Source organism: Oculina patagonica, chromosome 12, assembly GCF_052425735.1.
Source record: "Oculina patagonica isolate OP01 chromosome 12, crgOcupat, whole genome shotgun sequence".
NCBI lineage: Eukaryota > Metazoa > Cnidaria > Anthozoa > Scleractinia > Oculinidae > Oculina > Oculina patagonica.
Genome location: NC_135769.1, coordinates 6,226,800 through 6,239,998, shown reverse-complemented (window position 1 = coordinate 6,239,998; position 13,199 = coordinate 6,226,800). Strand labels below are relative to the sequence as shown.

At 39.8% G+C, this 13,199-nt stretch overlaps 1 protein-coding gene across 1 annotated transcript; it reads left to right on the top strand.

Annotated features, from left to right (window-relative positions):
* Nucleotides 1-558: 558 nt before the first annotated feature.
* LOC144631782 (arylsulfatase B-like) lies at nt 559-13,141 on the top strand. The gene is made up of 9 exons (XM_078490338.1): nt 559-719; nt 2,432-2,563; nt 4,034-4,193; nt 7,984-8,096; nt 8,604-8,756; nt 9,716-9,964; nt 10,569-10,713; nt 11,265-11,540; nt 12,129-13,141. Exons 2-9 carry the CDS (start codon nt 2,441-2,443, stop codon nt 12,461-12,463), a joined length of 1,554 nt encoding a protein of 517 aa, XP_078346464.1. The 5' UTR covers nt 559-719; nt 2,432-2,440; the 3' UTR covers nt 12,464-13,141.
* Nucleotides 13,142-13,199: the final 58 nt, after the last annotated feature.

Below are 13,199 nucleotides of genomic sequence, written 5' to 3'. Positions count from 1 at the left end.
AGTTTAAACAAAAGAAAACAATAGAAATAGCATAAAATTGTACAATTTAGCGTCACTGTTTCACTTATAGTGTTTGCACTCTTCTATTTAACTGTTTTACCCACCTCAAACTGCTGACCCCCCCTAAACTTCTTTATAAAAAATTTTAGCCCCCCCTCTTGCCACTCTGAAATAGCCTTGACCCCCCCTTCTTTTTTCCCTCCCCCCCCCTCTACATAAATAATGACTGGTCCCTTAGGTGTATGTAAATTGCCCATTTCACATCATGTGATGTTCGCCTGACAATTGTTCCTTTGTATATCTGGAAATTATTCATTCATTTCCACGTGGATTTTAAAGAGATAATACTCAAGGGTATAAACATCACATAGGCTCGATTTCCAGCCGTTTTTAACAAAGACCGGACTCGAGGAGGCGACGGAAATCGAGCCTAAACATCACATGGTCTGCAAAAACCACCACTTCAGTGTTCCACGGCAGAGCGAAAAGGGAGAGCAAAAGGAGCTTGGGAACTACCCTTGTTCCCAGGGTCTCACCGATACTCACGGGAAAGTCACGCGGTTGTTGTTTAGTTGTCAAAATTGTCACGATCTGAGAGCAGGGCTTTATCTTTCGAACAGGCCTGGTAGGATCGTGGATAATTTTAACGCACATTTTAATAGTAAGTTAGGTGGGATTTCTTCTGGCAAAAGACCGAAACTTTTGACAGGAAGTCGCAGGTAAGTGCAAGAGTAACATAAAGCTTTACAGAAAAATTTGATCGATGAGAACAGACCGTAGACCAACACGTAATGAATGACGTGAATAGGCTTTGTGTCTGCAGTAGTCAGCTCCTAAACAGCGATTCAGTAACCCAAATGCTGAATACTCCACTACTTCATCGTGAAGATTTAACACTTTATCGAACTTTAAGCATTTTCTTTATGTAATTTGATACTATCCTTTAGTTATCCTTCAGTGATCACCCACGGGTGACATTCGAAGTCACGGAATGTAGAACTGTGAAAGTACTCACAATTTTTAGTTAAAAATAGATTAAACATATAGTGTTAAAGTATAGGCCATAATGGAAATCTTTGACGTATTTTGTGGTGTAAAATAGTAATGGGTTCCTTCACACCTCTTCTCCCTCCCTCCCCTTCCCCCTCTTCTCTCTCCTGCCCCCCCCCCCCCCCCTCACCCCAGGCTGTATGTTATGTAGGGCTGGCCCTAAACCCCACTCTATCTCTCTACACTTTTAATTAATTTTAAATCTCCCCTCCTTTGGCCTGAACATGACTTCACTTATAATTATAGGCCATTGTTGTCACGAACTGAGAGGAGTGCTTCACCTTTGACATCTTTTGACAATTATCCAATTACTGGAATTGGAGAACATTTCCCAATCTGGCTGAGAAATCTTCTCAAAAATATATACTTCACATGCAAATAAAAGCATTTATTATCCAACTCTGCTTTGTAGAGTGCAGGCACACTGAATTTAGTATTACCAGTGGCTTATTCTCAAAGCTGTTTGGTGTAAGTTGTATTTATAAGCGTTTGTTCAGTACGGATCTCAAATATATGAGATTCTCTTTATTAAAATAGTATCATTGAAAAATCTAAGTTTCATTTTACAGTTATCCTGGGGCCAGTTCAAAGGGATTTGGCACAAACTGGCATATTTTTGGGTGGGGGTGTGCCATGGAGGGGTCATGAATGGTCCATCTAAATTTTGCAGTGCTCGCAAAATTAAGCTTCTGCTCGGAATGCTCGCAAAATTTAAGTGGGTGCTCGTTTGCTCGTGCTCGCATATTTTTACAAGTGCTCGCACGCTCGGTTTTTTCGAAGGTAGCTTTTTGAAAAGTGCTCGTTGCTCGCAAGACTAACTTTTGACAATGCTCGCGCTCGCAAAGAAAAACGCTCTGCTCGCGTGCTCACAAATGCTCGCAAACACCATTCGATACCCCTCCGTGGGACTCTGAAACCCTTACCCTATACCAGACCATCTTCATCTGGTTTTGCAACCCTATATTAGACTACTTAGACACCGAAAATCCCTACCCTATATATCCCAGACTTGCTTCTTTTTAAAACTGCATCACTATAAGTGTTTTTAATGGAAATTAATCCATCTGTCAACAAACGTTGTCACAATGATTTAATTCACATCTACGGAAGCCTCTTTCTCTTCTGAGTTCCTGTTCCTGTTCTGGACTTTATTCTTCATACCACTGATCAGTTTCTTGGCAAAGGATACCCTATTCTAGACCAAAACTCTCCGATTTCTATACCCTATCTAAAACTCCTTGAAAACCATACCCTTCACAGTGGCACATATGTATATAGCTCATATATGGAAGTGCCCCCCGGGACTGTACAAGGGGAGCTGCCTACTACAAATCTTAATATTGAAAGCCCCCAGGACTTAAACTTTTTTTTTTTTTTACAGCTGATCAAGATGCAGTTTACATACCTGCACATAGCCACCTTTCTACCTGCACTGCTCTGGTACTTGCCGCTAACATGTTCCGTCAAGCAAAGCTCCAAGCCTCACATCATATTCATTGTAGCTGATGATTTGGTAAATATATAAGGGAGACATAGTTGCCCTAAGCCTGGGAGGGGGGTTAAGAGGTAAGGTAAAGTCTGTGTCCAAGCCAAGTGGCCCATACAGCCGGAGCTTATCCCGGTTTCTGTAGCATTAAGCGACTAGGAGTTTTGCTACTTACCCCTGGATGGGATGCTAGTCCATCGTAGGGTTACCCCCCAGCAGTAAATTCGCCAGTACCCAGTTATACACCTGGGTGGAGAGAGGCACTGTGAGAGTAAAGTGTCTTGCCCAATTCACGAACACAACACAGTGCCTTGGCCAGGCCTCAAACCCGGGCCGTTCAACTCAGAGTCGAGCGCGCTAACCATTAGAGGTTAGCACACTCGAGAGGGGGGAGGGTATTTCTTCTTATAGTGGACTGTACAGGGAGGCTTCACCCAAAAAGGGTTTCTTTTTCCGGCTCTAATGGTATGGGAAAGGGTTTGGGTATCACAAGTTAGAGTATACAAAAGGGAAGGGAAACATTTAAGTAATTATTTGAAAGGTCCTTTAAAATATCTGGAGCAGACCTACTGAACAGTCGATTCATTTACCTTATTGATACTTATTTTCGCGGGAACTTATTTCGCGAAAATGGAACGGGAATATTTGGCGAGACTTAATTTTCACGTTTTGGTCAAAAATACATAATTAGCATAATTAATTTTTGCGGGTCTTTAATTTCGCGATTTTTTAAAAATCACGAAAATTAAGTCCCACCAAAATAAGTAACAATAAGGTAAGTATTTTTTTAAGTGAAAAATTAAAAAAGAGGTACATCCTGCCGAAGGTATACAAATAATAATAATAATAATAATAATAATAATAATAACATTTTTATAGCGCCTATCCAGGTCTGCTCTAGGCGCTTTACAAATCTATAAAAATTCGTTAAAATTAGCTGAATAAATCTTAAAAATTAAAAATGTACATTAAAAAAGTAATAAAAAGTAGAAATCGTTAAGAGTAATAAGTTTTTTTAAAAAGATAAGTTTTTGAGTTTTGATTTAAAAGAACTTAAATTGTCACATGAGCAATTGTCACATACAAAAGGGTTACCTTTTCTGTCAAAAATAGTATATGAAAGGGTAAGGGTTTAAAATTTAGGGTGGAGCCTCCCCTTATCAACTTATAATAAATGATAAATTCTCACTAATTATTAATTGCTTCCAATTATTAATTACTTTAATTATTTCCACATTATAAGATTTATTGAATCGTCGTACATTCCAAACTCTTGGGAACTCATATACTAATGGCTGATAGCATTAAGGTAGATCAACCATCAGATTGTTCCATTTGCATTTAGAAAATTTTTCTATCGCAAGTTAACACACTGTACAGTTAATCTTTGTTATAATTAATAGAGCATCACTAAAGAGTATCTCCAAAACTAAAAAAAATAAAGAAAGAAAGAACTGTAGCAAAAATGTAACATCGTTCTGTGGTCACTATATTCAGGGCTGGGATGATGTGAGTTTCCATGGGTCAAACCAGATTCCCACACCAAACATTGACAAACTCGCGAATGATGGTGTCATCCTCAACAACTATTATGTATCACCCATATGCACACCTACCCGGAGTGCGATAATGACTGGCCGGCACCCAATCCACACAGGTTTGTACTTAAATGCATAAAAAGTATCTGTACGAGCCTATAGTGGCCCATCAGGTCAGAGCTTATCCCGGTGTCAAATTCAGTAGCATGAAACAACTAGGAGTATTCCTACTCTCCCCCCTGGATATGGGATGCTAGTCCATCGCAGGGTTACCCCCCAATGTTAAATTCACCGGTACCCATTTATACATCTGGATGGACAGAGGCACTATGAGAGAAAAGCATCTTGCCCAAGAACACAACACAGTGTCTTGGCTAGGGCTCAACCCCCGACTCCTCTATCCAGAGTCTAACGTACTAACATCAGGCCCCCGGAGGGGGGGGGGGGCACTTCCTATAAATGGGCTAATGGGGATGTGACGTTGGATGGGGTCGCATTTTCACGACTGGACTGACTATAATGGGGTCGCCATTTCAAGCTTTTTTTTATAGGGTGACTAGAATGGGGTCACACTTTTCCGGGATTTTGAGAGTATGAAAATCTGGCAAGTTGTGATTTATGAACGGAAATATTCGCCAAAAGAAATGTTACCGTATTTATTGCTGTTGTTCAATATTTGACAAACAGCTCCCAGAAAGTGACTAAGTTGGGGTCGTAAAAATTAAATTTACCCAAAAGTGACTAAGATGGGGTCTATAATTGGCCATAGAATAAGACTATAATGGGGTAGGGGTTCTGAGAGGCCAGCGGCACATACCCAACAAAAATTTACCCAAGTACCCCCCCCCCCCCCGGGATCAGGCCACCCTGCCTCTTAACATGCATAAAACTTCATAGAATTTTACCAACAGACATAGTTCTTGGTTTGTATCCAGCTTCAGGTTTTTTCTGGATTACAGTGGAACCCCAATATAAGGATCTTCGATATAACGATATTCCCGATATAACGATGAATATGTTATGTCCCGGCAATAGTAAAATGTATGGGACGGAACCCCGTTGTAACGATTCCTCGATATAACGATATAATTTTACTGCCCCCTTGGCATATCGTTATATCGGGGTTCCACTGTATTAATATCTAGCAAAGATGGTGCCTAGCAGGGGCGGATCTAGGGGGAGGGGGCAAACCCCCTGAGATGACCTGCGGCTTTCTTAGACAACTGGTATTCTGCAAAAAAATGCCATTCGCCATTCCTTAGTGGTGCACCCCTCCTACGAAAAATCCTGGATCCGCCCCGGTGCCAGCTAGGTCTGACAGAACTTGGAGACAACAATAAAAACAAATGTTGTGGTCATGCATCTTTTATTAATGTATTAAATCCTTGAGAAGTTACAGTCAAATGCTTTATTGACTTTATCTTCAACTTGAAGATTTCAGTTCCACAGGACTACAACAGAATACACTTAATAACTAAACATTAACATTAACAAGCTAACAACTAACTCTTGGTCGTGAGGGAAAAATTCTCCTCAAGTTCTTTTAGTGATTCATTATAACAGTTTAAAATATCACAGATAAAGTGGGCGCTTAGATTCAAGATATTTTCATCGCACATAGCTAAGATATATATAAAAAGTGCCTTATAATTCAAAAATTTAAAACTGTTATTTATTGAAAAGAGGCGATCTAAGAAGACACCTCTAAGATGAGAAAATGATGAGTGGGTGCATTTCATCAATAAATGGAACTCGTCACCAATAGATGACTTACAGAATGGGCAAAGTCTCTCATCTCGAGGTATCTTAATTCTTGTATCGACCTGATTCAATAGGCAGTTGATGACTAGAAATCCGCATTTTGGTTATCGCCACTCTTTGATTGACATTTTTTATTATCCTTAGATAAGGTTCAAACCTAACTTCGTTTTTTATTTCGCCGTAAAGACTTAATTTGTTTCCAATTGAAGGATCTAATTTATCCTTATTTATATTTTTCAACCAATGAACCTGAAATTGTTTTGAAAGATTATTTTTAAACAACCTTAACAGGTTGGGTATTTTACGGCTTCTTTCAAAAGTTGAAAAATCTATTGTCATCACATCTAATTTAGTAAAACGCAAAAGGTGTTTAATAGTGGTAAACCAAGAGTGCTTACCAGTGTTATCCAATTGAATGTTTGTCTCAAGAGCACTACTTAACATTTTGTTTTCTGAGAATGTAAGAAGTCTCAAAAAGTATTTAAAAATTGTACTATAAATAAGGAGGTGAAGGGGAAAGCGTCCAAGATCTCCTTTTACTGCGAGGTTACTTGCTTTGGAGTGAACCCCTAGAGCCATTTTGCATACTTTATTATGCATAGTTTCGGGGATTATTCGTTCATCAAAAACTTTGGAAACAAATTTATCGTAATTACCCCCAAACAATTTTAAAAAACAACCCCAAATTTCACAGTTGTACAAAAGGATTGGCTGTATAAGAGAATCGAAAAGCTTAAGAATTGTTGTGACAGAGGCACCATTGTAAATGTTAATCTCTGATAGGAAACTATATAAAGACCTTGTAGCTTTATTATACAGCTTCTTCTGTGCCAGTGAGAAAGAGCCAGAGATTGTGAAAACAATCCCTAGATAGACGTAGCTATCAGTTATTTGTAATGGTTGTTTACCAAGCTTGAATTCACCTCTGAGTACTTTGCCACTTTTGTTAAAAATAATGACCTTAGTCTTCTTGATATTGATTTTCATTTTCATTTGTCAAAACACCTCAAGCGTTCCTGTCAAGGGTGGATTAATGATTCCATTATTGCAAATTTGATTTCATTCTTTCCTCCAATATTTCATTCTTGAATTGAATATTGCAATGTTCAAACGGCGACTCGATTCAAAACTCGAATTTTGATTGGATTGTTGTCTGGCTTCACGCCACGGGCACGTGGGAATTCGGCCTGAATTTGCATAAACTAGTCAACCATATCAAATGGTCAAATGTCGCACATCATGTTTTCTTATCATTTTGTTCTTTACGTTCTTTTATTTCAACTCTATGATAATACCAAAAGAGAGCCGAGACATTTTGATACACTGAAAAGGCACAAAAATACTACTGGCAGAAGAAAAAGTAGGAAAAATGTCGTTGCCCCATTTTATGCAAATTGGGGAACTTTTTCAAATTCTCACGTGTCAGTTGCATGAATGAAATCAACATTCCAGTTTTGAATCGGCATATACTAAAACCCGAAACAACGAAACGAAACCACCGAAACGAAACGACCGAAACCACCGAAACGAGCGAAACGAAACCGCCGAAACAACCGAAACGGCCGAAACGAGCGAAACGAAACGAAATCACCGAAACAAGCAAAACTTCAAGATTTTCGCCACTTCCCGTACTATACACCCCGTTTAGCCTACTATACACTCTGATTAGCCTACTATAAACCCCGGTTAGCCTACTATACACTCCTGTTAGCCTACTACACACTCCGGTTAGCCTACGTTTCACTTAGGTTAGCCTACTATGCACTCCGGTTAGCCTGTTTACGGTTAGCTCTCAATAATTGTAATGGGTTTTGCTTGTTTCGGTGATTTCGTCTCGTTTCGCTCGTTTCGGCCGTTTCGGTTGTTTCGGCGGTTTCGTTTCGCTCGTTTCGGTGGTTTCGCTCGTTTCGGTCGTTTCGTTTCGGTGGTTTCGTTTCGTTGTTTTGGGTTTTAGTACATGCCTTTTGAATCGAGTCACCGTTTGAACATTGCAATATTCAATTCAAGAATAGAATATTGAAGCAAAGAATGAAATCAAAGTTGCAATAATGGAATCATTTATCCACCCTTGACAGGAACGCTTGAGGTGTTTTGACTGTAAATGATCATGACTGACTAGTTTCCTTCTTTACGAACACCTACTTCTAGGTATGCAGAATGGTGTTATTTTAGCAGCACAGCCTTATGGGCTGGGATTAAATGAGACCCTAATGCCACAGTACTTGAAAGAACTTGGATATGCAACTCATGGAGTTGGCAAGGTATGGGAACTTTCTTGCTGGGTGAAGAAAAATTCGTTTGTTTTGAAATCTTATCAAACTGAAAGTTAAAAATTTAATTGTTGGTCATTGACATTTCTTTTGTTTAAATGAGAACACAATCAAAAACAGACGAACAAGAGGTGACTACTGAAGGATACAACAGGCCTCATGCACAGAGTAGCCTTCTACGCAGATTCTCTTTGCGCTCACCATGTGTTCCTCCCCCACGAACTTATGACGAGCACAAAGAGCATCTGCATAGGAGGCTTTGCACAGGGAGTCTTAGTTTAAAATGGATGCATTCCTCCTTTCCTTCTTCCTTGCTTTGCAACTTATCAAATAATTTATTTGTTACCCACCCAGCTTTTATTAAGTTGTTGATTAATCTTAAAATGAGGTTGTTTCTTACCTCATTACAAACAAATGAGATACAGTTTAAGCCCATTGTGAGTCACTTACAAATATAGAAGATCAACAGTAACCCTTTTTGTGTACTTTTTAATTAAGTGGCATCTCGGCTTCTTCAAGTTTGCGTACACTCCTTCCAAGCGGGGATTTGACTCATTCTATGGTTACTGGAGCGGCAAGGAAGACTATTGGGACCACTCATCTGCTGCTCCTGGTCAGGGATGGGGACTGGATTTTCATAATAACACTGAGGTAGTAATTTCACCGCGGTCAAACGTCTCAGGCAGGTTTTCTCTCCATTTCGCCGTTTTTTGTTCAAATTGAAGTGTTATTACGAGCAAGGGTAGATAAAAATAGTTGCCGAGTGAAAGCATAATCCCATTCCCTCAGGTAAACCAGTGTTTTTACTTTTTAAATGTTTCGCATCCGAACCAAAGGTGCTTTGACAAATGGCGCCGACAAGTCCGCATATCGCTATTTTCAAACACGTAGAACTTTTTTTAGTAAAGCTCCAAAAAACTTAGTAAACCCGTAGGATACCGGTTATGTATCGAACTTTGAACTGTGAAATTTAAAACCTTATCTTCGCAGTACTTTTCTTATTTTTTGCATATTTCTGTCGTTTGACCGCGGTGGAGGTAGTAATACACGTGGATATAGATATTGCATTGTTAAATTCTTCACCTGGTCTGCTATCTGTTTTTTTTTCCCAGTGATTTCAAGCTGTCAGTGATCCCCCTTCATGAATGCATTGACTTTGTTAGAAAGAGTTTTGGTTTGAACCAACAAGTGCTGTAAAATTACGTTTAACTCCCAACCCCACCCCCAGTTTACTTGTGTCTAACCCCCTGTTTGGTAACACAAAAAATATTCCTGTTATTAACCTACCCACCCACCCCTGCACCTCACCCCTATCCCATGAATATAAGTCCCATCCCAAAAATTATACAGATGAAATGACATGACGAAACACAAGATCTGTAGTGTGACTGGATTTTGCCGAAAACTTTTTTTACAGTTTTACTTAGCCTGCGTTGCAGACGAACAAAACCCCGGTATAGTGCTAAGCTCCCACCTTAAAGTAAGATCTGATGGTTATAAACCCGCTTAGAAACCGTTTAGGACATAATGATTTATGGTCCAGGGTTTATGACCGGAATGTTACGGTATAGCAAGTTATCTTTTTTTACCCGTTGTCCTTTTTTTCCTAGAATGACTTCACAGAATGGGGAATGTACAGTACAGAACTGTTCACCAGTTTGGCTGTCGACATTATCCAGTCACATGATCCTTCCAAGCCACTGTATCTGTATCTCCCTCATCAAGCAGTACACAGCGCTAATAGCATCCAGCCTCTTCAGGCTCCGCAAAAATTGATCAACAAGTTTAAAAACATCGAGGATGAACGCAGACGAATCTATGCAGCAATGGTCACTGCCTTGGATGATTCTGTAGGAAAGGTAAAAAACGGTTTTATTGATTATGTTCTACTAGATTTCTAGCCAATCACAGCGAACGAGAGATTAATGTTATTAACCAATCAGGATTCGAAGATCGCGCAGCTGGTGCCAAACGCTGGAAAGCTTACAACTGATGCCAAGCGCGGGAAAACATTTAACCGCTGACAAGCGCGGAAAAACATGCAACCGCTACCAAGTGCGGGAAAATGTGCAACTGCTGCCAAGAGCGGGAAAAGATGCACATGCCGTCAAGCGAGCAAAAACATGCAAACGCTAAAGTAAGCGCGGGAAAACGCGCCAACAGAACGCTACGTTTGGTTGATTGGCTGGAAATGGATAAAAAAAACGGCGAACACAAAAACGAAACAGGAGCTCAATTTTATGTTACAGTAGATGGTAATTTGCTTTATGGACCAAAGAAATCGCACTGAAAAAGACCAAGGAAGTCAAAGTCTGCTGAATAACTAATTAGAACTTAGCACAAGAATTCTAACATTTCCTAAGCATCTGTTTGGCCTCGTAGTGCGTGACGTTTATGAACCACCAAAAGACATTACTCTTATCTACAGAAAATAATTATTAATTTTGCTGCTTTTATCAAAAGGTAAGAGATGCCTTGATGGACAAAGGTTTGTACAACAACTCTGTGATCGTCTTCACAACGGACAATGGTGGCCCAGCAACAGGGTTTGATAAAAACATGGCTTCAAATTTTCCTTTGCGCGGCGTCAAAGCTACACTGTGGGAAGGTAAGTGTATTATATTTTGCATCAAATTTCTATACAAATATAACTGCCCGAATTTCAAATGATTCGACATACTGAATGCAAATTCCCTTTTTGAAGTAATCGGTACTGTTTGCCTATTCCTCATTTTTTTATTATTATTATTTTTTATTGGGACAATGACATACAATTTAGTATAAGACCTATAACTAAAAAACTACTGATGAAAATTTTGCAATAGAACTCTGACATTTTAGTTCACTATCAAATACGTGTTCCATAGGGATTGCTGTTTTTTTGTTACCTTAAACTTAATTTATTCTTCAGTCATACTTGTTTTAGACATGAAACTTCTCGAAAATATTTTTTTCTTGATAACTCAGTTTTCTTACTAGTTTGTTTATATTTTCTTCGCAAGGTTCTTTCCTGGTCATCTTCAAGCTGATAGAATATAGTCCGATTTTGTAATAGTTGCTTTAGTCTAGGTAAATCTATCGGTTGTTATTTTCGTTAAATTTCTACGTTTTAATTATTTATCAACTGATTGCATGTTCGCAAAATTGCAAACTTGTCAGGTGGTGTACGCGGAGCAGCTTTCGTTCACAGTCCCCTTCTGGCGTCAAAAGGCCGAGTAAGCATGGACCTTTTGCACGTGACCGACTGGCTTCCAACATTGTACTCGTTGGCGGGTGGAGATGCTAGCAAACTTCGTAATGTGGACGGATATGACGTGTGGGACACGCTTTCCAGTGGAAAGAGCTCGCCTCGACAGGAATTACTGCATAATGTTCACACCAGTGGCGGGGAGGCTGCCATGCGGTACGGACAGTGGAAAATACTTGTCAATGCTGGTAAGAACAACTGAGATGTGATGCTATATTGAGCTACTTTTCTTCCAGCGAAAATTAAACACGCTATAGTTGAGAAGTACCAAAGGGAGTGATAACGAGACGCAAGAAAACAACACGCATAGCAAAGATTGGAGCACAGGCAGGCAGACAGTCAGGCACATACTGTACTATAGACAGACATTCAGTCGGTCGGTCGGTGTGTCAGTCAATCAGTCAGTCAGTCAGTTATGAAATCAGCCAATCAATCAATCAATCAATTAACCAATCAATCAATCAGTCAGTCAGTCAGTCATCAGTCTGTCAGATAGTCGATCAGTCAGTCAGTCACTGAGTAATTTAGTCCGTTAATCAGTCAGTCAGTCAGTCAGTCAGTCAGTCAGTCAGTCAGTCAGTCAGTCAGTCAGTCAGTCCGTGAGTCATTCGGTTAGCCAGTAGGTCAATCAGTCAGTCAGTCAGTCAGTGTGACATTAGGTATTGTTTTGTCGCTTCAAAAGAGAAGCTTTCCGTAATAGCTTAGGAATCATGTACTCCCTGTCCCTTGAGTGTCTTTGTAAACTGGAACTAAAAAAAGTGACTTTTTTTTTTCAGGCAAAGCATGGAATGGATGGTATCCCCCGCCAGGTTACGAAGAATCAAACTTTTCCAACAAAACGTTAAAAAACGCAGTGGTCATGTGTGGCCAGCCACCCAGTAACCCGCCTGAGTGCACCAAGTCCGCCGGGCCTTGTTTGTTCGATATCGAAAAAGATCCCTGCGAGTACGTGAACCTGGCGAGCCAGCACGGGGATATCGTACAGAAGCTGTTAGCCAAGCTGGAGGGGTACAGGAACTCGAGTGTTCCGTCCAGGAACAAACCCATAGACCCCAGGGCTAATCCGAAATACCACGGGGGAGCGTGGGTAGCTTGGGGAGATCTTCCCTAGTTGGACTTACATCCTATGCGTAGCTTAAAAAGTGAAATTTTATGTTTGTTAAGAATATCTCTCAATTTTTTAAATCTATCGAGTGTATCTATCGGTATTAGAGCTTTCATTTAGCTCAATGTGTAAAGTATTGGTAACTCCGAATTTGTGAAAACAAGTTGGGGAGGCTTCTTATTGAAGGAATCAGTTTACGTTTCAATAATGGTTAGGCTAATATTCGAAGGGGAATTTTTGTAAATGGAATTCCCAAAATGTGAAAACTATAAGGTCGTCAGATGAACCTCAAAGGTCTCTAAGCAATTTAAAAACAAAAATTAGGCAACCGAGTAGAGAGGTTATGATTGAGATAAATTACATCGTTTTCAAAGAGTTGATATAAGGCGCATAGAGTTATTTTTCTGTGGGTGGGGTTATAGTATCACAAGTTTTCAGTATATTACGAAATGTGCGATGTGGATTGCTTGGCCAATATAATGTATTGCTTACATGAACAGCATACACGCAAAAAGAAATCAGATTACGTGAGTGTAGGTGTCTGTGCCCTTCAGAGCAAAATTATTAAGAAAGCAATCGGGGAAAACAGGACTTTTAATGTATTTGCCATGTTGGTGTGCTGCGTTAGGACACCAACAAGGCGGTCATGAAGAATGTATTAAGTAAAGCAATTTTGTCATCTTAGTTTCTGTTGGGAACATTGTGGGATAATACACTTAGTACTCAAACTATTTTTCTATGT

Bases quoted from the DNA above. Each gene is read 5' to 3' on its own strand.
- LOC144631782 (XM_078490338.1), top strand. From the start codon at position 2,441: ATGCAGTTTACATACCTGCACATAGCCACCTTTCTACCTGCACTGCTC. The intron at 8,757-9,715 runs GTAGTAATTTCA...TTTTTTTCCTAG, and splicing joins ATTTTCATAATAACACTGAG to AATGACTTCACAGAATGGGG. The intron at 9,965-10,568 runs GTAAAAAACGGT...TTTTATCAAAAG, and splicing joins TGGATGATTCTGTAGGAAAG to GTAAGAGATGCCTTGATGGA.